The 25,300-nt window shown below is 31.8% G+C and overlaps 1 protein-coding gene across 1 annotated transcript; it reads right to left on the minus strand.

Annotated features, from left to right (window-relative positions):
• Nucleotides 1–1,378: 1,378 nt before the first annotated feature.
• LOC114418691 (chaperone protein DnaJ) lies at nucleotides 1,379–7,817 on the minus strand. Its single transcript, XM_028384163.1, has 11 exons — nucleotides 7,428–7,817; nucleotides 6,598–6,666; nucleotides 6,198–6,290; nucleotides 5,914–6,035; nucleotides 4,908–5,103; nucleotides 4,633–4,808; nucleotides 3,956–4,085; nucleotides 3,238–3,398; nucleotides 2,772–2,854; nucleotides 2,532–2,646; nucleotides 1,379–2,293 (listed from the first exon to the last, which is right to left on the minus strand). Exons 1-11 carry the CDS (start codon nucleotides 7,704–7,706, stop codon nucleotides 2,140–2,142), a joined length of 1,578 nt encoding a protein of 525 aa, XP_028239964.1. The 5' UTR covers nucleotides 7,707–7,817; the 3' UTR covers nucleotides 1,379–2,139.
• Nucleotides 7,818–25,300: the final 17,483 nt, after the last annotated feature.

Below are 25,300 nucleotides of genomic sequence, written 5' to 3' on the forward strand. Positions count from 1 at the left end.
ACATTTATTGATGGAGATTTAAGACTCGTGTGTGCATTGGCCAATAAATTGTTCCAGATTATCTAATTATTGGTGCTATATTGTTAAATGCAGAGGGGTACTAGAATACTAACCAGTTTTGCGTGGAGAGGTTCAGATAAAGCTTATATTCAAGGAAAGCTAAATAGGACATGCCAAATCATTACTGACATAATAAGGAGTTGTGTACCGCACCTTGTAGACCCAAGGCCAACATATATGTGCCAGATTGTAAAGAAACCTGGGTTAGGCCAGAGTTATTAGGGCAATCCTGATTACTCTATCTGCATAATAGATTATATATTTTATTTTAGATTTTATTCAAGTATTGACCCAACCAAAATTTGTTTGACTATATTTAGTGTGTTTTGATTATGTTTGATTTTCCAAAATCATGATAAAATACTTTGAAATCATAAACTTTTTTTTAGTGTGTAATGACGATAATGAAGATCAAACCTCTACCTAAGTCTTCATGCATCTATCTCAAACCCTCTAAACCATTAGGCTGACTAGACATCACAAACAAACTTGTATTTGCATGTACCGTCCCGTCTACACCCAAACTTTGACGGATAATTCTTGCTTTAGTTAGACATGGGTACAAGTATGGATAATACCTGATTTTTTTAAACAGGAATGGGGATGGAGACATGTATGAATACATACCTACCCCCATACTTATTCCCATATTCAACACAAATAATTATTGAAATATTCTTATTCTATTCAATTTTTTTATAGCTTTGTTCATTTTTTAAAAATTTAATTTTAGTTTTGTTCAATTTTTAATTTTTTTAAAACTTGACTTCTTGAATAAATAATATATTTAGCTTTGTTCAATTTTTTTAAAATTTATTTCTTTATGTATTTTTTTTTTGCAAAAAAATATTTTCTTAATTATAGGACAAATACAAATATACCAATTATAGGACAAATACAAATATACCAGATACCCAATGGGAATAGGGATGAAAAAAAATTTCTATACCCATCAAAGGTAAGAATGGATACGGAAATGATTTTGAGAAAGCACCCATATGTCGGTTCCCATTGTCATGTCTAAGATCGATCCTGCTAGGTTAGTCAACATAATTTTAATTAAATATTTACATGTTTAATCTCATATTCAAAAATAAGTGAAAAATTGATTGAGTTAAAACAACTTAGGAAGCTTTTGCAATGAACAAAAACAAAATTATATTGAATTTTACTAATAACTTACTTTTAAACTAAACATTTCTAAATATAAATTACTTTTGATTCAAAATAAAATTTACAGACATTCCCCAAAACACACTAAACCATTAGTATGAATTCCCGAGAATACAAATTTCCTGAATCTTCATTGATATTTTAATAAAGCTAAAAACAGAACCAACAATGTTATATATATATATTGTCGTATGTTGCTAACGGGAACAAACAGATTAAAAACTTAACAACAAATTACCCCATCCAACTACAATTTAGAACCACGTTAACCAACCACATAAGCTTCGATCCTTTCTCTTCACTTTCTTAGTTTCTTTAATAAGTTTGGTAATGTTAAGGATTCACACGGCATGCCAACTTGAAGGGAAATTTTCAACGTAACTTCACTGCTTAATTAGAAGACATGACTATGTTTTAGCATAAGCCCCCAAAGATGGTTACAGGTTACAATTTAAGTCTCAACATAACGGGAGCAAAGAGCTGAATTCGATAACTTAACCGTGCCATGGTTACTACAGGATGGGGGCATAAAAGTTGAGTTCAACCACTAATCTTATTAGCTCAAACAGAATGTTTTAGGGGTGTAGTAGAACTAAAAATAAATAGGAGAGAATTTTGGAAGAAATTACTAACACATGCTTTGTATAACAGTGGTGTGGGTGTTTAGTGTAGTGGAACTCATTCTTACTCTACTCTCTCAATTGTGATCTCTCATAGATTAAAAAAAAGCTGAAACTAATTTTTTACCCACTTCCCACTAATACATCTTTCTACCAAGCACCAAGGCCTGAAAAATCAAAACCATTCCACTCCCCTTCCTATTTTTTATTTTCCTAACCAAGCATACCCTTATTTTATTTTTTTCCACTCTGTTCTATTAAAGGACCCGGATCTTTTCTGAAGTATCTAATGCTTAGACTTTGCTATAGAGGCAAAAATCCAAGTTATAATGAAAACAACAAAAAAGTAATCAGGGACAGGATTTTGGTGGCCAGATCTCCATAAGAATACTTTCGTATCCATGCTGATTGAGGCAAACCTTTCTTCAGACTGTCCTCCCCTGTACATCAGGAAATTGTTAAGAGTCTTATCTATAGTATTCGTGACGGATTTCTGCTAGGAAGTTGGAAGATTAGTTAGTTAAGAGTTTCAAGAATCTTCATTTGTCTAATTCTGAATGATGGTGTAGCTTTCTTATTGTGTTCAAGACAAATTAAAAAGTTCAATTTTTTACATTCATGTGAAATGATTCATGATAGTTTATATTCCATCAGAACTGGCACATAACTGAGCTATACCTTAAGAAGTTCTTGATTGATCCCCATAGAGAGCCAACATTTTTTATTCCCTTCCTTGAAGCGTCACCTTTTGGATCCCTTTTTATGAATTCATTGAATTTTCCTTTGGGTATCCCTGGAAAGCACAGTTGCAAAAAAATCCTGAATAATTTTTCTTGTTCATGCATGTTCAGCATAATTCTATCCTATTATACTTTTTAATTTCAAAAGTATGAGTAAAAGCCTAGAGGGAACTATTACCATTGTCATTAGAAGACAGTGAATCCCTTTTGCTAGATGCTCTTAGTGAAGCTAACTGCTCAACAAGTACACGTTCGGTGCCACTAGAACAAGCAGGGTTTGAGGATAAAAAAAATCACAAATATAAGAAACTTTAGATAAGTACAATTATACAAGTGACAAAAGTATTCATTTATGAGGAAGGCATCATGTGTACTGTAGACACTAAACTGTGAAGTAATATGTTCTGAAGACAATTATACTTTATTTACTTATCAATTAACTGTGAAGTCATAGAAAGGGCAATAAAGGTTCTGTCTTTTAATTGAAAAGCAAATAAAATATTTACTGAAAATTGCTGCTCTTCGGAACCACAATCAAAGTACAAAAACTCAGACTTTTAGTACATGCAAAACATTAAACAAAACAATCGATGATGAACTCTTTCTTTAGGGATATAAGAAAAGATGGTAAGAAAAATACAGACCTGATATCCTTGGGAATAAGAACATTCACAATGAAATAATGATCGCCTCGAACAGATGGTTTATTTATGTCTGGAACTCCCAAACATGACAACTTCACTGAATCTCCAGGTTGAATCCCTGAAGGAATTTGAAGATCCCGTAAACCTTCAACAGTGTCTACCTGAAGTCACCTCAGTTTGAAGTTAAAACAGCCTTCAAAGTTCAAAGACAGAAACCACAGGATATTCCTTAAAGCTATGAATGATTTAAGTACTGCACTATGCTTGAAAAGGTATTCAGAATGATTAAACTTGTATATCTGCTCTGCCATTAAGTACATAAAAAATGAATCAATTAATATTACCTCCAAATACAAAAGGCACAGGATATTCCTTAATTTATCAATGATTTATAAACTAAACTATGCTTGAAAAGATGTACAGAATGATTCAACTTGTATATTAGCACATCTGAAAAATGGATAAAAATTAATATTATGGCCTTCTCTCCAAACATAAAATATTATGTATATACTTTGCATATTGTCAATATTAATATCCAAATTGTCAATAGTTGGGTTTTTGACTTAACCAAGTTAAATTTAATAAGATTGAAAAATAAGGAAAGATCCCAAAAGATGATAAAATCCCTAAATAACAAACCAATGTGATTCTATGTTTTGCACACACAATGTTACTGTTTTTTATTGATGAGGGGAGAGGAGGTAACTGGTATGACCTTTTTAACTGACCCCAGTATTGCATCCGTGAAGTCAATGCTAATCTTTGAGTACAAATGAAGACCCTCTCTCCAAATTCCCTGCTTTTCATCTACATGCAGGACAACATAAAGATCCCCAGTAATTTGCCTGAAATAAAATGGGACAAATTAATAGTACTAAGATGAGTTGAATTCATAGTATTCTGACCATATTTCTGCTTCAGGTTGCAAATCAATAATAGACCTATGAAAACGATATCTGATTTATTTTTAAGTTATCTTGTGTCTCAGATTAAGTAATATCATTTTCTATTATTACACAGATAAACCGGAATAGTGTGGTAATCTGTCATCAATAAATAATCACAGTATTAAGTGCAGCTTGTTAATTTAGTATAAATTGATAATTAAGAATAAAGGAATGAAATGGGGCAGTTCCTCAACTGTGAATATGGTCTGAATATCTACTCATTTAATGTTGTCAAGTTGACCATCCAGAAGTAGAAACAGTCTCACATTTACTTATTTAATGAACGATAATGTGAAGAAGCTCTACTTCAGACTTTATTACAAGTTAAATTTTCCTTTTATCAAACTGACAAACCCAACTAGAATTCATCCCACAGTTCACAGTATAATCAGGTCAAAACATTGTTGGAAGCAAAAATATTCACTGGAATCCTGCTAGTGCTAACCTCTTTTTATCAAAATTTCCTTGTCCTTGAATTTGCATTGTGTCTCCATCATTGACTCCAGGAGGAATTTCTACTTCCATTGTTTGTTTAGATTGCACCTGACCACTGCCATCACACCTTCGACATTGATCGGTGATTATTTTGCCAAGGCCACCACACTTAGAGCAGGTAGAAACCTGAATATTACATTGATACAAATATTGTATTGTTATAGTGTCTCAGGTAGTTTAAAAATCATTGGCAATACCCACTGATTAAATCTATTTTTAAATTACCTGAGACATCATTCCAAAGGGTGTTCTCTGAGTTTTCATTTCTCCCCCTCTGCCACCACAATTTGTGCATTGTTTAATGCAATTCTTTGATTTAGCTCCTGTACCATCACACATATTACATGTCTGAAAACAGGAAACTTCGATCTCCCTCTGTCCTCCAAATATTGATTCTTCAAAGCTCAAATGAAGGTCATATCTGCACCACAGTGAAATAAAGCTTATGCCAAATTTTACAGACATATTTGTTGGAATCAAATGAAGGTCTTATTTGTTGGAATATAACAGACAGGGACATGCATAATGTCTTCCAGTAGCATAGACACACTCTGGCTATCTTCTTTCTTATAAGTGATTTCTACTTAAAGTATAACATGTAAGGATTCTGATAATTTGCTAAGTATTCATTTATCAATCAAGTCCTAAATTCATGATACACTAGACTAAACATCCAGAGTCTTCCAATGATAATTTGTTACTTATAGATGATTATGATAATCTCTATTCAAGAATTGAATTGTGCATAAATAAAATAAAAGAAACATTCTGAATTCTTACAGTAAAAAGTAGTCAACTAGTGAGCCTTTATCAATGATTGTGTTCAGAATTCTTACAGTAAAAAGTAGTAAACTTTGTAGATTATAGTGCTTTCTTGGAAATTTATTGTCCAGCAGATAACTTTTATCTGCCTGCTTTTTGGTGCTTGACCCATGGTCTTTTATAAGTATCATTCGAAAAGATTTGAGGGCTTCATTGTTCTAGTTCTTCTTTATCCTTTTTTTTTTATTTTGTTTCTGTAAAACACCTCATCCTTCTGCTTGCAGTTCTTTTATCCTGTTAGATAAAATTCTTCTAATTACACACAAGGGGGAATCCCTTTGGGCAGAAGGCTAAATAAGAACAAATAAAATTTTTAAAACTCTCACTCATAAAGGACGTATCCAATAATCACCCAGTAATCCTTTGGGAAGTATCCAGAAATTAGTCATAGTATTCAGAAGATCGTTACCGAATATCATGAACATGGTTTCTCTTGTTTCTAAAATTGAAGTTGAAGCTCCCTTCATCACCAACTCCAAATACTCCATCAGAACGACCAAAGAATGTATCGAATAAATCAAAAGGATCAACCTGATCAATTCAGAAGGCATTAACAGTAAAATAAAATAAGTAATGAGGTGGGAGAAGAAAAAAGGGACAAATGGTACTTCTGTAGAAATATATCATCATATAAAAAGAGTCACAAGTTCATATTGAGATTGCAAAACGTGGAAGACGTGAATATGCACATACCCCTGGAGCACCAGTCGACCCTCCATTATCTCCTTGTAGACCTGACTCACCAAAGCGATCATATAAAGATCTTTTCTCATCATCTGATAGGACCTATATGCATGCTTTGTTACCACATGAATAAAAAGGGCAAATACAAATATAGTACAAATGCAGTTATCATCCATGAAGTAATACAATTATCTCTAAATTTTACTAATCAAGTCTTGTATCCCAGACAAAAAAAGATAACAATGCCAATGTTCAGATCATAAACAAAGAGAATAGGACAGAAAATATATAAAAAATAATGCAAAAGAATGTAAAAGAAACCCCTTAATGTATCCAAAAATATGTCCTGCTGCCTGAACAAGTAGTAACAATGAAAAAATAAAAAGCATCATTCTAGGGAAGGAATTACCTCATATGCAGCACTTATTTCCTTGAACTTATCCTCAGCCCCAGGGCTTTTGTTCATATCTGGATGGTACTGATTCCAAAAGACAAAAAGAAAAAATGGTCACGAAACAATTCTTCTGATTAACTTATTTGGTAAAGGAACAATAATAATTTTGCGTGTAACATGCCCCCAAATTCAAGAGCCCTTTGGACTTTAAAGCAGGTATAATGCACAGGTTCACCCTAGCATGTGCTGACATTTAGCTTTTATGAAGAAACACGGACAATAAGGATTGAATTCTAAACCACATGGTCATAGAAGCTCTAATAACATGTCATGAACCAATAATCCCCAAAGCTTAAGCTGTTGGATAAAGGCACATAATGGTTTTATGAGAAATGCTTGCAACATACTTTCAAACACTGTTTTAAACACTCTTTATTACTGACTGAAATGATTGAAAATCACAAAATTTTGTAGGTATCACTTCTTATTCAATGAACCTACCTTACAATTTTGCAGTTTCAAATTAAACTTATCCAATATTAAAGTGTGTGCGAGAAGGATTGCATTAGAGAGTGTGATGCCGGCCTTCCTCATGGTTTTATATCTAACAAATACAGCCTTATATGAACGCACCAAATTGCTTATCATACATTTTCATACAACTACTCAAACATCTCAAATTAGAAATATTAATATCAATAGAACATCTGAACATGCTGGGTTATGATATGAACTTCCCATAAACCTAACAACCCATATTCCAATTACCCTAATTCACTCCATTTCCCCCAAAACCAAACACGACCCATTAAAATTGGCACGAAAACACAGGAGAAAGTTGGAACCTTTCGCGCCAGTTTACGATAGGAGGCCTTGATTTCTTGCAGCGTGGCATTGGGGCCAACGTTCAAGGTGGAATAGTAATCGGTCCCTGCTTTGGCTCTGACCACTGCAGCGCGCGAGCGATTTCTGGCGGTGGAAAACCTAAAAATTGGGTTATGGATTTTGCGCAGAAAATTGGAACCGAATGTGGCAGCAGAGAGGGTGGAAGAAGATGATGATGGTGCATTGATAAGTGTGGAAATGGCATAGTGAAGCGGTGGAGTAGTGTGAATCAGTGGCATGGGTTCAACAAACAATGAATTTGATTCAGAATGGAGGAGGGATATATTAACGATAGTTACTCACAAGAGGCTTTTAGAAGGGTTAGCGAGTTGAAGGTGAAGGTGATTAATTTATTCATATCAAGATGAAATCTGATCATCCAAATATAACCGTGAGAATAGGTCAAGTCAACCGGGTTGAATTTAGTTTACAATGAATTTTTTGAGGCTGACTTTAGACTATAGTCTATCAAATATCTTTATTTTTACTTGGTCTTGTCTTAGTTTGAGCTATAACCTATCAAAAATTTATTTTGACTCAGCCTGATCTTTTTAAAAGATTAGTCTTATAAAAGTTTTCTTCACATTAAATTAAATTTTTAATATTCTTAAAAGTACACATGACTCACACCTAAATTGTAATTAAAGTCTTACTTATTTTAGGAATAAAAGTTATGGAAAAGTAATGTGTAATCAAAGTCTTCTAATTTCAAAAAAAAAATTAATTGTACCAAAAAATAATATAAGTATATATATATATATATATATATATATATATATATATATATATATATATATAGGCCGGCCTATGTAAGACTTTTTAATAAGCCTAAGCCTGGTCTATTTAATTTAATATGCTTTTATAAAAGCTAGAGCCTAACCTTTTAATTAAATAGGTCAGTTCAGGCCAGATTTTATGTAGCCAGGTCGTAGGCCCCTGTAGGCCGGTCTGGCCTATTCCCACCCCTATCCATATAATAATGCCTTTTTTTATAAAATATTTGATGGAATCTTTATTTGTTATTTATTTATTTAAAAGAAAGGATGCTAGAGCCCAATTTTTCCGCTTAAAAAACTTTAGGTTATATCAATCGTTTTTTGAATTTTTGCATTTAATAGGATTTTATTAATAATTTAAAATGTTACTGATTAGATTTATATAAAAAAATTTAATTTTGGTAGGTGGATTATATTGATAATGTTTGAATATTTTAAAAAAAGTATATAAAAAACTTATTTTCAATAGTTGGATTTTTAAAATTAATTATGACCGATAATCATGTCATCTAATTTTGAATCAGGTGCTTTATATTGTTACGAGTAAATTTAGAATTTTCAATCTGAGCTTCAGGTTAAATTTATGCGGAAGTGATTGCTCATTTTTTATTTGATTTAGATATGGTTGAAGGGATATATTTGTTCATTTATGCGAAAGGAAAGTTAAGAGGGATCATTTTTCATTTCTAAGCATAAAATCAAGGAAGAAAAGCCTCACATAGACCAATTATCTAGTATAAAATGTTTGAATAGTTAAAAAATGACATATTTTTGAAGAAATCGTGTTCAATTCCAAGATGATGGAATGATAAATGGTTCTTATAATACTATTTTTTTTTATCCATTTGTTTATTCTTTATTGCATATTTATGTTGTCTCAATTACATTTACAGTTTTGGAATATATTTTTACCTTAGATGTCATCAGTGATGTCATGAAGAAATAGGTCTAATATTCTTATTACATTTTACATCTTCATGCTTAAAGCTTGTTTTCATGTTATTGACTCTCATATGATTCAAATTGATATTAAAAATGAAATTTAACATCGGTTTACGAACAAACTAATGTTAAGTATATTAATATTATATTTCAACATCGGTTTGGATTAAAATCAATGTAGAAAGTAAGTACCCTTGTAACATTAATTTTAACTAAAATCGATGTTGTGTAGCTTCATTTCACAACATTTTTTTTACTAAAACTCATGTAAATTGTGTTTTTTTTTAAATATTCATTATTGTTTACGATAGTCCCAACCTTTAAATTGTATAAAAAATTATGGATAATAGTTTTAATTCATTTAATATTATATGAAAATTTAAAATAATCATAAATAAATAAAATAAAATTCATTAATAAAGTCGCAACTTAAATAATACAAGAAAAATATTTACAGACAAAGCACACACTCAATGAACCTAAAAAAAAATCAAATATTGGTCATGATCCTCTAGAACTTATGCGTATCACCAAGCTAAGTTGTTTAAATTACATCATCAAACGGGTTTTGTGCATGATTATCAAGTTGTTTTTGAAAAACTTTGTAAATGTGTGAATGGGCTATCTACTAAGATGCTTTTGAATTGTTTTATATCTGGCTTATTGCTGGAGATTTGTAGGGAATTGGCTATCCTTCATCCATACTCTATTGCACAAGCTATTGGTATGACAAAACTGGTGGAAGACAAAATTAAAGATGTTAGGCCTAAACAATTTCGCTCTTCTAATATGAACCCTAACCCTATCACCAACCCTGTTGCTACCCTAACCCTAGTTACTATTGCATCTCCCTCTTCCACCGCCTTCCCACTTAAACATTTTTCTGCTACATGCATGCATGAACACAGGACACAAGGTTTGTGTTATTATTGCAATGAGAAATTCATCATTGGTCAGAAATGCACCTCAGGTTGTTTTCTTCTTTTAGTAGATGATGATGATGACGACACTACTACTACATTGTAAGAAACCAAAGTCACATTCCATCTATGCTTATAATGGAAGGCTAATCCTCTTTGTTGGGAAGTTCTACTGAATAATCTTGATGTAATATTCTCACTATTAATTTATTGTTATTATTTTGTGTTCATTGCTTCTATCTATGCTTATTTTACATGCTTGTGGCTTGATCACCCATTTGTATGTGTAGTTAGGATTTTTAGTATTGGAAAATGCTTTAAAATCTTAGAACTTGATCGAGCAAACTAGAAATCTGTATGTCTAGGAATGGAGTGGAGTGATCTAGTCCATTTTATACTGTAGGCTTAGTGCAACTATTTTAGAACAAGTTTGTTGAGGGATCAAGGAGAAAGTCTTAGGCTCATTCATGTGAGGAATCATGGTTTGAGTATTTTTTTCAGTATAAGAACACTAGGATAACGTTAGATAGAGAGAAAAAATATTTTATATATCAAGAGAAATTCAGTAGGACGTTCCCCAACGCTTTTAACTTGATAGTTTCCACCTTTTATAGTTTTAGATATTCTATTTATGTTCAATTAGATTTTATAGTATATAACTCAACATTTGCCTTATTTTAATCCTTATAAGTGTTTACATGCTTAATGTACATGGTCCAGGTGAAATAAATTCCTTGGGGATACGATACTCGGTCTTACCGTTTTATACTACTTGTGTGAATTTGTACACTTGCCGACCGATCCCAACACATACTAAGAAACTTGCAAAATTTATACATTGTTTCTCTATATCTTTGAACTTTTATGACAGTAGATGTAAGTGAATAAAACTCAACTGGAAATTTAAAATCCATTCTTCTAACTACAAAGAAATGTAGGATCAACAACTCCAACAAGAAGCACCCAAACATCAAATACATTTAAAACCAAAACCAAAAATCAAATTAAAATCCAAAACCAAATTTCTCGTTGTCTTTATCCAATTCGTCACACCATAATCCCAATCCAATAATAAATTTCCTAAAAAAAGCAAAAGAGGAATTTCATTTGATGAACCTTTAAAAGACTTGATCAAGAGGGGATTCTGTCAAGCCTTATGAAAGTGGAAATTGAACGAATTGGTGTGTGCATGTAGAAATTGATCAATGATTATTGCTTACTACATTGGGGGTGTAATTAAAACCTTAGTAAAATTGGGAGAAAATAAAACCAGAAATTGAATTGAAGGTTGTAGCAAGAGTGATGATAGATTCGAAAGCACATAATATTCCTAGACCGAAAAAGAGCGTAAAGGTAAGTGTGTTATGGGCGGCTGAAATTGGGGGTTTTGTGTTTGTTTTCAAGAAGGGTGTAGCCCCTTTTTGAACTTGTCATGAATTTCCAATTTCATAACAGATCACCATGAGTGCACTGACAACAATGTCGACATCGGAGTCATTGCAAATGGAGTGCTGATTAGACAATAGGGATGTAAATGCAAACAATGATGACTTGCAAAAGGAGTTGGATTATGAAATACTTTGTTATCCTTTTTATGTTATGGTGGATTGTTTATGGCTAGTTTAGGGGTAGTCACCACGTGGTTAGATTGTATGAAATGAGAATGTAAATTATCTGGTGTAGGATTGGTTTTAACCGTTAATTGTGGACTATTTTGGCAATAAGTTGTTACATTCAATGATGTAATCACATTAAGTAATATTATTTAGAAACTTAATTGTCAGTAATCATTGGATGCTATAAAAAAAATATCTACAATTCTCCAAATTAACAAATTAGTTCATCAAAATTTTAGTGATAAATTAGTCTCTCTACGTCAACAACAGACAACAAAATTTAAGATGACAAATAACTCCAACGATGTCACATAGAATTAGCAGTTTGGGTTAACGGAAAAAAATTATGGTGGGATGGATTTCTATTTAAAAATTTAAGGACAAAATTTTATTTTTATCATCTTTCCAAGACTCAAGCATCAACACCTTACAAATTCAAAGATGAAATTGAGTATTTATCCAAATTTGAAATTTTGTTATCTTGATGCTTTGTATCTTTGAATGTATATCAAAACAATTATATGCACATTCCTCTCAATATATATAACTGATGTATTGCATATTAGAAATTGGAATGAAGGACATCTTTTGAAATCTCTATACTTCTCCTTAGTCTAGTCCTATCAATCAGTCATCACACCATGTGTAGCAAGAGCAATTGCATCAACAGCATCTGCTGCATATGTTCACCCTTATTTTTACGGTCATATCCTTCATGTTCTCCATCTTTTTAATCATGATCGATCCCATAGGTATCAAGTTCCATGTAATTGATGCCTCACCCACACAATTCAACAATTATCACTAGCAACAACACCTTGTATTACAACTTCAAGGCCAACATCACAACGAACCCCAACAACAAAGTCATAGTGCACTATGCGAAGATTGAAGCTATAGCTTCGTGCAAAGGTAGTGATTTTGGTTTAGTGAGCTTGGCACCCTTTGATCAGCAAGGCCACAATAAGAACACAACCTTCCCTCAAGTAGTGTTTGAATGGCACAGTGTTAGGAATTTTATAATTCCTAATTAATTAATATGGGTTATATATTATATTATAACATTTATATTAATTATTTACATTTAGATGGGTTAAATATAAAGTGATCTAATTCAATGAGCCCATTAGACTGCCAACAAAAAATTGATATGAGTTTAATGAGCAGAAACCAGTTTGGCCCATTAAGGGATAATGGAAATCCTAATAGGTTTAAAACCTAAGGCATGGTTATGGTCCCCAAGACAACAAACCAAGAAACAGTTTCTCCTCTCCCCATCTAAAGAGAAAACGAAGGTCCCACAAGGAAGAAGGTGATTTGGTTGAGGAAGGTCATTAAACAAATTGTTTGTGACTGCTGTAAGATTCCGATGCGTGTTGATCAAGCTCTATGGATCCCGGTATTCCTGAAAACCTCTTGATAATCTGGCGTAATGTGTTTTGATACTCATTTGGTATTTTATAAGGTCAATTAAAATTCCAACAAGTGGTATCAGAGTCACCATTACTGTTAGATTATTGGGATTTAAAGTTGTTTGATATGTATTATATTTGGATCGTTTTAGTTATACGAATCCTAGTTTTATTTTTGGGAGAAACTATTTCGATCAATAAAATTGTAAAACCCGCAAATTTATGTGTTATGGTCATAAAGTTTTTTTTCCAATTGAATAAAAAGCCTATGCATTTGATGTATGGGTTTGTACACAATTTTTGTTTGTGTTGCGTGTGCTTACATATTATTCTATTTGGGGTAAAGGTTCTACGTATCCAGCGTTGGTTTTCTTGAACAATATATATATTTCGTGAGCAAGAAAGTTTTTTTTTTTGTTTTATACATATAAGGTTTTCAAGAACTCTTTACATCGACTACAAAGCCATATAGACTTATATTTTTATATCAGGTCATTGTGCGTGATTTGTGAATCTATATGTATGTCATTATCATGATGTTTTGTACGTGGCACAATTTCATATATATATATATATATATATATATATATATATATATATATATATTGTTTATATGAATCAGTAATAAGACAATGGTCTTTTGTCTTATATGAATAATTTATGGTTTTTTTCCAATTGCTTTTTCTTCATGAATCGGTAATAGGCTGATAGTTTATGATATTCTTGTGTTTGGTATAAATTTGTGATAGTATTGTGGTATGTTCATTTCGGATGTGTAATTAGTTTACCATGACGTTGTTTTCAAATATTTACTGCTATCATAATTGGGTGCAAATTTAACCATTACGAATCCTTTCCATTTATTTGCATGTCTAGTAATTTTTATTAAATTGATTGGACCATTATGTTGCCAAAGTAACCTCTATTGTGTAAATTGATTTAATTAAATTGCATGGATGCTAGCATGAAATTATTTATGCGGATTGTGCTCGGCCCAAAGTGTAAATCACGAAGATTTTGATGATGTCAAGAAGAATTAAGAATTTGCTTGAGAAAGGGGGAGAATGTAAATCATGCAAGCTTTGATGGTGTTGAGAAGAAATCACATGTTTGTCATCATAAAAAAGGGGGAGAATGTGAATGTATGTATACATGATTTTGATGATGTCAAAAGAAGAATCAAACAAGGCTCATTTTGCTTCAAGATTGATACAAGATTGTTTCAACAAACAAAACCTTGATTCAAGATTTCTTCATGATCAAGCCTTGCCTCACAATGAAAGGTTTCAAGTCATTCAAGGCACATGTAATCGATTACCAATGGTTTGAAAGTGTGTAATCGATTACACATCATATGTAATCGATTACCAGAGACTCTGAATGTTGGGAATTCAAATTTTAAATGAAGGGTCACAATTGTTCAAGAAAAACAACTGTGTAATCGATTACACTAATTCTGTAATCGATTACCAGAGAGGATTTTCAAGGAATATAGCCAACAGTCACATCTTATCATTTGAATTTTGACTGGCCATCAAAGGCCTATATATAAATAGGTGACTTGGGACGAAATTAAAAAGAGAGTTTTGCTTGGCAAAAATGTCTTATCCTCTCAAAAGACAATGAGAGAGATTCCAAAAGAACTTCATTGTCAAATGCTCTCTCAAAAGAAATCCTTGGCCAAACACTTGCAAAATCTATAAGGATTCCTACATGATCTTTATTGTAATATTCTTCTCTTGAAGAGAGAATTCTTCTTCCATTCTTCTTACTCAATAAGATTAGTTAAGAGACTGTGAGTCTCTTGTTGTAAAGGATTCCTGAACACAAGGGATGGGTTGTCCCTGTGTGGTTCAAACTTTGTAATGGATTTTACAAAGATAGTGGAAATCTCAAGTGGGTTGCTTGAGTACTGGACGTAGGCACAGGTTATGGCCGAACCAGTATAAAACTGTGTTTGCATTCTCTCTTCCCTTATTTCATTTATGTTATTGCAATCAATTTTTCCTTTCATGTTTAAAGAAAATTATTAAATTGATTGTTGTTGCTTCTTCTGCATTCTAAGCCTATCCCTCTTAAGTTATTGAAGCCACAAGGTCCAACACAAAGGAAGACACAATTTTGCCCAACAATAACATACCTGCAATAATAAATATGTGACAATTATAAAGTTTTTTTTTTCATGAGAATAATAGTCATTCCAAAGAAAGACTATTATTTGACAGAACTTATTGTCAATATTTGATTATAGCGTTGAAACTACCAATTACAAATTAATTTCTCTATCCAAAGACTAGAATTAATGTTGTGTTGGGTATCTTGTGATGGATTTGTTATGAGAAATATTTGCATGTCTTGTTATATATACTTTATATGACGTGTTTGATTATTTGTGAACATATTATTAATTTTTGTTCTCTCTTTAGTTAATATTGTCAGTGCTGCAAATGTTACCGCCCAAGTGAATTTTATCCCAATGCTAAATAGGACAAATTTTAAGGTCTAGAGGGAAATCGTAGAAATTGTTCTTGGCTGTTTGGATTTGGACTTGGCATTGAGGACGAAATGAACCATTTCCACTCTAGAAACCTCTAATGAGGTAAAAATTGAGAAGTGGGATCGGTCCAACTGAATGTGCCTTATGATCATGAAGTGTTCTATTCTAGAGGTGTTTTGGGGCTTTATTTCTGAGGGTCAAAGTGCAAAGAAATTCCTTGAGGAAATTGAGCAATACTTTGCCAAAAATGAAAAGGCGAAAACAAGTAACCTTTTGGCTAAACTCATCTCCATGAAGTATAAAGGCAAAGGAAACATAAGGGACTACATTATTGAGATGTTCAATCTCGCATCAAAACTCAAGTCACTTAAGTTAGAGCTTGGTAAAGACCTACTCGTGCACTTGGTTTTGATCTCGCTTCCTGCTCACTTAAAAGGACAAATGGTCCCTCAATGAGCTTATATCTCACTGTGTGCAAGAGAAGGAGAGGCTGCAAAGAGATAGGACTAAAAGTGCTCACTTGACTTCGACCTCTCAGAGTAAGATGAGGAAGAAGACTAAGGGTGTTGGGGAAATGACTTCTTAGCAAAAGAAACAAAAAAAGGATGAGAAATTTACCTGTTACTTCTACAAGAAGTCAGGACACATGAAGAAAGAGTGCCCCAAGTATGTCGCGTGAAGAATTCAGAGACTTGTGCTGGATGAAATTCTTGACCCTTTGGATTTATCGGACTTTGAGGTCTGTGTGAATGCCTAAAGGGAAAACGAACAAACATAAGGAAATTAGGTGCCGAAAGAGCTAAAGACGTATTAGAACTAGTGCATACAAACATTTGTGGTCCTTTTCCTACAACTTCTTGGAATGGACAACAATATTTTATTACTTTCATAGATGACTACTCTAGATACGATTACCTATATTTGATACATGAGAAGTCTTAATCCCTAGAAGTTTTTTAAGACTTTCAAGGTTGAGGTTGAACTTCAACTTGGAAAGAAAATTAAGGCTATCAAATCTGATAGTGGTGGTGAGTACTATGGAAGATATGATGGATCAAGAGAACAACGTCTATGACCTTTTGCATTTTTCCTCAAAAAGTGTGGAATTGTTCCACAATACACTATGCCGGGCAAACCTAGCATGAATGGTGTAACAGAACAAAGAAACTGAACTCTTAAGGATATGGTGAGAAGTATGATTAGTCATTCTTCTTTGCCAGAGTCACTTTGGGGAAAAGCCTTTAAAGACCGTAGTTTACATCCTTAATAGGGTGCCAAGTAAAGCAGTTAACAAAACCCCTTATGAACTTTGAACTGGTAAAAGGCCAGGCATTAAGCATCTACACATTTGGGGTTGTCCGGATGAGGCACGACCTTATAGGCCACATGAGAGAAAGCTGAACTCAAGAACAATTAGCTGCTATTTTGTTGGTTATGTTGAACGCTCTCGGGGCTATAAATTTTACAATCCCACCTTAAGATTCTTTTTCGAGACGGGAAATGCAAGATTTCTTTAGGAAGTGGAGTTTGGGAAGGAAGAGAACATAATGAGTGTTGTCTTTGAGGAAAAACTTGTTATTTATAGTGATCAAGTCCTCGTACCTATTACTATTCAAAACACAACTCCAGTAATAGAAGACAATGTTCAAACTATTGACATTGTTCCAGAACAAGACAACAATGAAGTTCTCCCTCAAATACCTTTAGAGCAACCTCAACAACTTCAAGAAGTGTCATTAAGGAGATCCATTAAAGAGAGGAGAAGTGCAATCTCAGATGATTATATTATATTTCTCCAAGAACATGAGGATGTTGTTGGTTTAATAGAGGATGATCCAATCAACTTCTGTCAAGCTATGAGCAATTCTAACTCTAAAAAATGGATTGACGCCATGAAGGATAAGATGAAGTCTATGAAAGACAATGAAGTTTGGGATCTAGTCGAATTGCATGAAGGTGTGACACCTATTGGTTGTAAATGGGTATTTAAAACCAAGAAGGATTCAAAGGGTAATATCGAGAGAAATAAGGCTCGTCTAGTTCTAAAGGCTTTACTCAAAAGGAAGACATTGACTATAAAGAAACCTTTTCTCCAATATCTTCAAAGGATTATTTTAGAACTATAATGGCACTGGTGGCTCATTTTGACTTAGAGCTACATTAGATGGATGTCAAGACTACGTTTCTAAATGGTGACATTGAAGAAACGATTTATATGATGCAACTAGAAAAATTTGTGTTAGGTGACTCAATGTCTATGGTATGCAAACTAAGAAATCCATCTATGGTCTCAAATAGGCTTCCTGTCAATGGTATTACAAGTTCCATCAAGCCATTACCTCATATGGTTTCGAGGCAAATGTAGTTGATGATTGTGTATATCATAAGTTCAGTGGGAGTAAATACATATTCTTGGTATTATATGTCAATGATATAATGCTTGATAGCAGAGATATAGGCTTCTTACAGGAGATCAAGAGTTTTCTAACGAAAAATTTCGAATTGAAAGATCTTGGGCAAGATTCTTTTGTGTTAGGTATTAAGATACTACGAGATTGCTCTCAAGGTATCATAAGGTTGTCACAAGAGAGCTATATCGATAAATTACTTGATAGATTTGGCATGAAAGATAGTAAACCAAGATATACCCCAATAGCTAAAGGAGACAAATTCAGTCTCAAACAATGCCCCAATAATGACCTTGAAAGAACTGAAATGCAGAAGATTTCCTATGCGTCAGCAATAGGAAGTCTGATGTATGCTCAAGTTTGTACTCATCCCGACATAGCATTTGTCGTAGGAGTTCTAGGAAGATACTTGAGTAATCCTGGATTGTAGCATTGTAAGGCAGTGAAACATGTAATGCATTACTTGAAGAGAACAAAAGGCTACATGCTCACTTATCAGAAGTCTGACAATTTGGAGATAATTGGGTACTCAGACTCTGATTTTGCTGGATGTCAAGACAGCATACGCTCCACTTCTGGGTACATATATATGTCGGTCGAAGGAACTATCTCTTGGAAGTCTGCCAAACAGACTCTTGTAGCTTCTTCAACCATGGTTGTGGAGTTCATTGCTTGTTTTTAGGCATCTAATCACGAGATATGGCTGCGAAACTTTGTCACTAGTTTGAGTGTGGTCGATGGCATTAATACCATTGAAAATTTATCATGACAATAACTCTGCAGTTCTTTACTCCAACAACAATAAGAGAACAACCAAGTCAAAATTCATTGACATCAAGTTTCTGGTTGTGAAGGAAATAGTTCAGAATAGGCAAATTTTCATAGAATATATAGGGACTGATTCCATGCTAGCTGACCCACTTACTAAAGGTTTGGTATCTAGAGTTTTTCATGAGCACACTGCTCATATGGGTGTAGTTCCTAACAATATCTTAGTTTAGTGGGAGTCCCATTTATGTTTTATATCTTATGTTTTCCATATATTTGTATTGTTTGGATTTTCTGCAGAAATAAAGTTGATGTTTATCATTTTATTCTGAGCTTGTTTTGTGTGCAATATTTGTATTGCACTTTGGATTGATCTCTATAAAGAATAAAGTTCGGACTAGTAGGAAATAAATATGATTAAGATCACATTGTATGTAATTTTCATGCCGTTTATCCATATTTGATCTATCCATCGAGTATGAGTAATAGTGATGATCATTGTAGCTTAATCACACTGAATTGTGATGAAAACTACAGTGGTTTCCTATTGCTATATGAGATGGACCAGATTGGATAAAAGGAGTGTGAAAGTAAATAACATACAGTTGCGCGCCTAAAGAATTTTGTGATATAAATGTCTGAGGTTAATATGAAGCCCAAGTGAGAGATTGTTAGGTATTTTATAATTCTAATTAATTAATATGGACTACATATTATATTATAATATTTTTATTAGTTATTTACATTTAGATGAGTTCGATATAAAGTGATCTAATTCGATGAGTCCATCAAACTGCTAACAAAAATTGATATGAGCTTAATGAGCAGAAACCAGTTTGGCCCATTAGGGGATAATGAAAACTCTAATAGATTTAGAACCTAAGACATGGTTATGCTCCCCAAGACACCAAATCAAGAAACAGTTTCTCCTATAAGGAAGGTCTCATAAGGAAAAAGGTGATTTGGTTGAGGAAGATCATTAAACCAATTGTTTGTGACCGCTGTAAGATTCCGTTACATGTTGATCAAGTTCTATGAATTCAGATATTCCTTAAAACCTCTTGATAATCTGACGTAATATATTTTAGTGTTCATTTAATATTTTATAAGTTCAATTAAAATTCCAACATGCAGTGTATGTGATTAGCCTCCAACCTGAACAAATTGCTGATAAAGAGGAGACAAGAGGTGGGATTTACAATGACTTGGCTGTGAGATTTGAACTTAAAGTCAGAGCCAAGTTTTATATGGAAATGACGGGCTTCATAGTACTCAATCTATGTTCTGTGTCCCCGCTTTAGGGTTCCTTTGATTTCTAATGGTAAAACAGTACCTCCTTTTAGTGTCACTAATGAATGTGAGGTTGTTAAGTAATGCTTGAGACTGCTGATGATGTGAAACCTCTAAACCCTATGAATATCTGAGTTGACAATGTTAGTTAATTTGTACACAATTTTAATTTCCATTATCTCATTTTGCATCATTGTGTAAAAATAATCGTGTGTAATATATATATATATATATATATATATATATATATATATATATATATATATATATATATATATATATATATATATATATATATTACTTTGATCGGTTTGCTTATTTTATGCATTATTTCAGTTCGTTATTCACTAGTCGTAGTCCCAAGCTATACACTGCAGTATGTGTTCAATCTTAATTAATTTCAAAAAGTAGATAGGATCAACTGAGCATGCATTGCACTTGGTAAATGAGACTTGGCACACACGCCGACTAGATCAAATTTGACATAGATTTTAACCTAAGTTGGAGTTAGGTTTTGACCACAAATAGCATCTTTGACCGTTGGAGGCAGGTTGGTATATATATATATGTTAAATACGTTTTATATTTTTAATACATTAAATTCACTTATCCTTTTTCAATTAGTGTTTTCTTTTTAAAATAATAAAAAAAATATTGTAAGAAGATATAGCAATATATTCTTATTAAAAATTCTTTATATCTTAACCAATTAGACCTTGCTTCATTTTATATGTATGGTTTTTCTTTCATCTCGTCTATATAATTTGGGAAAAACAAAACTTAGAAGAATGGATGCAAATTGCACAATCGTAAACCAATTCATCTCATTTAAATCCAAACAATAAAAAAAAAATACCTTTTTCTCTTAATTTCTTTTAATACTATCAATTCAAACAAAAAGTTATAAATGAGGTAACAAACAACAAGCATTTTAAAAATACGTAACTAAATTGAGACACATCTTGTATCTATAAATTGAGGCACATCTTGTGCTTTAATTGTTTATTAGTAAAATACTTTTTGCCTATAAAAAAATCATAGAAACTAACATCATTAAACCTAATTTTAATTTTGGCAACTTCTAATCGTGTTCCTCAATTTCTATAGTTGTTTTTTTTTTTCAATAACACTTTCTCTATTTTTTCAATGTACCCAAAAAGAAAACAATGTTGTACCGAAAAAATTTCTAATTTTTCAAATTCCTGAGATCATTTTCAGGATTTAGTATAAATAATCTTTTTAATTAAGTCCATCGAATGTTGGGCATCAAAATTTGAAGAACAAACCTAATTCTCGGGAATGGATCCAAAAAGCTATTATATATATATATATATATATATATAATAGGCCACAATGTCGGTTTGAAAATTATTGAGGGATATTTTTTATAGCCACATGGATCATAGATAGCCATGAAGACTTCATATTAAAAAAAATAAAAAATAAAAACTATGGTACCCATGTTTTAATAGACAACCCAACCTTACCCCTTGTTTGGTAGGGAAGAAAGGAGGAGGTTAGGAATGATGGAAATTATTTGGAATGTTTGGAGCAATTGAATTAAAATGAAAATTATTTTTAAGTAGTGAAGTCCATTATATATACTATTTCTCAAAAAAAAAATCTCATTAAAATGATTCTTAGACACTTAAAACGTATAAGTACCTTGAGAGAAATAGTTAGGAAGAGAGGAAAATAAGTGACCCATAAGATTGTTGATATAATGTGATAAAAAATTAATTAATTTTCATTTTTAGTTTTTTTGAGTTTTTAACTATTTTTTTAAATAATTTTATTAAACATAGTGGGTTAATCGGACTAACTTGCAAAATATAATGCAACCCATATACCTAATTTTTACATATCTGTATTTTAATTAATTGATTTCTATATTTAATACTTTTTATGTCTTATATATTTTAAATAACAACCTGTTGGTAAATATTTGTATTTTAATTTAAAATTTATAAATATATATTAATTATATTAATTCTATTTTATAAAATAAAATATTTATTTTAGATTTTTTTAAGATTTTATTTTAATGAGTCAACTAGTTTATTACGTTTGGTGCGACAACTGTAGGTTGGTTTTTCAACGATCAGAGAGGAGCACAATCAAATTTTTTTTACTAGTGTAGTGAGGACGTTTTCTATCTAAAGATAACGTTTGCGTGCTTCAACCCAGACTAAATATTTTTTTTCCCTAATTTATTTTTTCCTTGTTCTTATTGTATGATATAGTGTATTGTTGATTTATGTGGTGTCAATTCAAATTATTTTGCTAATGTTACTTTGTTATTTAATTCCAAGACTGTGCATCTTCTTCTTATTTATTTCTTTCATTTTTAATTTATTTTTCTAACAATCTTAGAGAGAAAAATTTATCTATTTTTTTTCTAGCATAGTCTTTTCTGCAGTAGCATTTTATTTTACCAAAATATCTGTCATGAATATAATTGACTCCCCTTTATAGTAAGTCTGAAAAATTATTGGATAAAGACACAATGTATTATGCTTTATTAAAAATGTTTCATTATATTATTTCATCTCCTTAAATTTTAAATTAGTGATAGATTGTTGAAAAATATTTTCTTATAATTTGAAATTTAAAATATATTTTCTTTATAAATGATGGTTTTGAAGAGAAAATGCTTTTAGAATTAGTTTATGTGAAAAACTAAAAGCATACTTCTAATTTCATTCCTATATGTTAGAAAACTATCTTTTACTTGGTCAGATTCTCCTTTGAACGCTACATGTCTTTAAAATTAGGATGTTTGTTGTTTGTTTTTTTTTAGTTATTGTTATTGTTGCAAGTATCTTGTTGTTACATGTTAGTGACTGGTTGCCTCTATGTATGTATCTTCTTGTTATAATAATAATAAACATGTGAGAATATAACACACAAAGCAATAAAATGAACACTTAGTGAAAGTTTATATTTTGTATGTCATTTTCTTGATATGGTATCTTATAATTTAAAAAAAAAAATTATGAGCTATGGAGAAAAAGAGAACCAAATTTGAAATATCTTAAAGTGTGAGGGTGTCTAGTAAAGGTTAACATCTCTGTTAATAAGAAAAGGAAAATTGAAAAAAAAATGTTAATTGTATTTTGTTGGATATTTTTTTACATAATACTACTTATAGATTTTTAGTTGTTAATTCAAAAGTGACTGAAATTTCTAATGTTACTATTATGTAATCTAGAGATATCACTTTCTTTGAAAATCTTTTTCCTTAAAAAATAAATCATTAAATCTTTATATGGTTTGAAACAAGCTCCTAAGCAATGACACAAAAGTTTGATTAAGTTATTCTTTTATATGATTTTCAAATTAATGATAGTGATAAATGTGTGTAAGTGAAACAATTTGATGATAATTGATGTGTCATTTTATGTTTGTATCTAGATGATATATTGATATTTGGTAGTAATATGCATTTCATAAATGATGTGAAGTCCTTATTGTTTAGAAACTTTGACATAAAACACCTTGATCAAGTAGATGTGATTTTGAGAATTAAGCTTATAAAGAAAAATGATGGCATGACTTTTACCCAATCTTATTATGCTGAAAAATTATTGAAGAAGTTTAATTATTTTGATGCGAAACATGCTTTTACTCCTTGACTCATCCATCAAGTTAAAGAAAAATTTGAGTAAAGAAATTTCTTCACATAAATATTCTCAAAGTATCGGTTCTTTATTGCATTTGACAAACTTCTCTAGGCCTGTCTGATATTGCATATGCAGTTGGTAGATTGGAAAGTAATTGAAGGATTTAGTGATACAAAATTGAAGTTCTGATTATGATGAAATAAAATTGACAAGTGGTTATGTCTTTGCTTTAGCTGGTTGTGCAATATTATGAAAATCTATTAGACAAATTATTATTTCACATGAAAACAAAAATTATTGCTTTAAATACTGGTACTAGTGAGGCTAAATTTCTTAAAAATGTATTATGTGATTAGTCATTGTTGAATAAGCGTATACCTCCAATTCCAATGTATTGTGATAGTCAAACTGTTATATCTAAAGTGACTAGCAAAATTTTAATGAAAAAAGAAGACACTTAAGAGTGAGACATAAGTCTATAAGAAATTTGATTTCTCATGGTGTCATTTCTCTTAACTTTGTCAGGTCAAAAAATAATATTATGGATCCGCTTACAAAAGGGTTGACGCGTCAACAAGTACTTGAGTCGTAGAGGAAAATGAGACTAAAGCTCATTATTTAGTTACAACAATGGACATCATCTCCATGTGATCGATGATCCCATGGATGAAATTCAACGGGTAACAACGAAATTGTTTGTTGACTAAAGTACACCAAAATGAAATTTGGCGGAGCTGATCCGTTTCTCATTCCTATGACAAGGTGTATTATAAATTGTGGCAATATTAAGGTTGAGGTATTTATATGTGTATTTTTGGTATAAAAAAATACCTCTTAATGAATCCGATGATAATTATTGTAGGGGAGGGGGTCATAACCCACTCTTTGAGGATTCACCTAGTGAGTGTGGTGGTGGGGCTGCCACTGTGAGATATGAGCTAATCTCTAAGTGACACTCACGAAACAAGATACAAGCGCAAGGTCGTGTAACGCGCTATCACTGATTAGAACCTAATTGAACGTCAATATTGTAGGGGTTATGTACTAAAGTTCGGTTAAAGAATATGTAATTCAAGACAATTAAGTCACTACATTTTTCTCGGGTGGAAGTTCATAAACACTAGGTATAAGGCTCAAACCCGAAAGGTTCCTTATACTGAAATACAATATCACATGCTCTTTCTCTTATGTTTCTATACAAATTATCTTTTAGAAAATATATTTTAAAATTTTAAATTATGTGGGGGAATGCTGGTAAATATTTTTGTTTTAATTTAAGATTTATAAATATATATTAATTATATTAATTCTATTTTATAAAATAAAATATTTATTTTAGATTTTCTTAAGATTTTGTTTTAATGAGTCAACTAGTTTGTTACATTTATTGTGACAACCGTATGTTGATTTCCAACGGTCATATTTTATTTTTGCATAAATACAATCTAGTTTGATTCTCCTAAAAAAAAAATTCTCTTCATTTTCCTATAAAAAACTTATTTTTTGAGAGCAAGAGAGTTGATGTTCAGAAGGTTTGGAGATCATTTCACTGCACACGATCGGAACCAACAGGTTGTCGTA

The sequence above is a fragment of the Glycine soja genome, chromosome 7 (assembly GCF_004193775.1).
Source record: "Glycine soja cultivar W05 chromosome 7, ASM419377v2, whole genome shotgun sequence".
NCBI classification, from domain to species: domain Eukaryota; kingdom Viridiplantae; phylum Streptophyta; class Magnoliopsida; order Fabales; family Fabaceae; genus Glycine; species Glycine soja.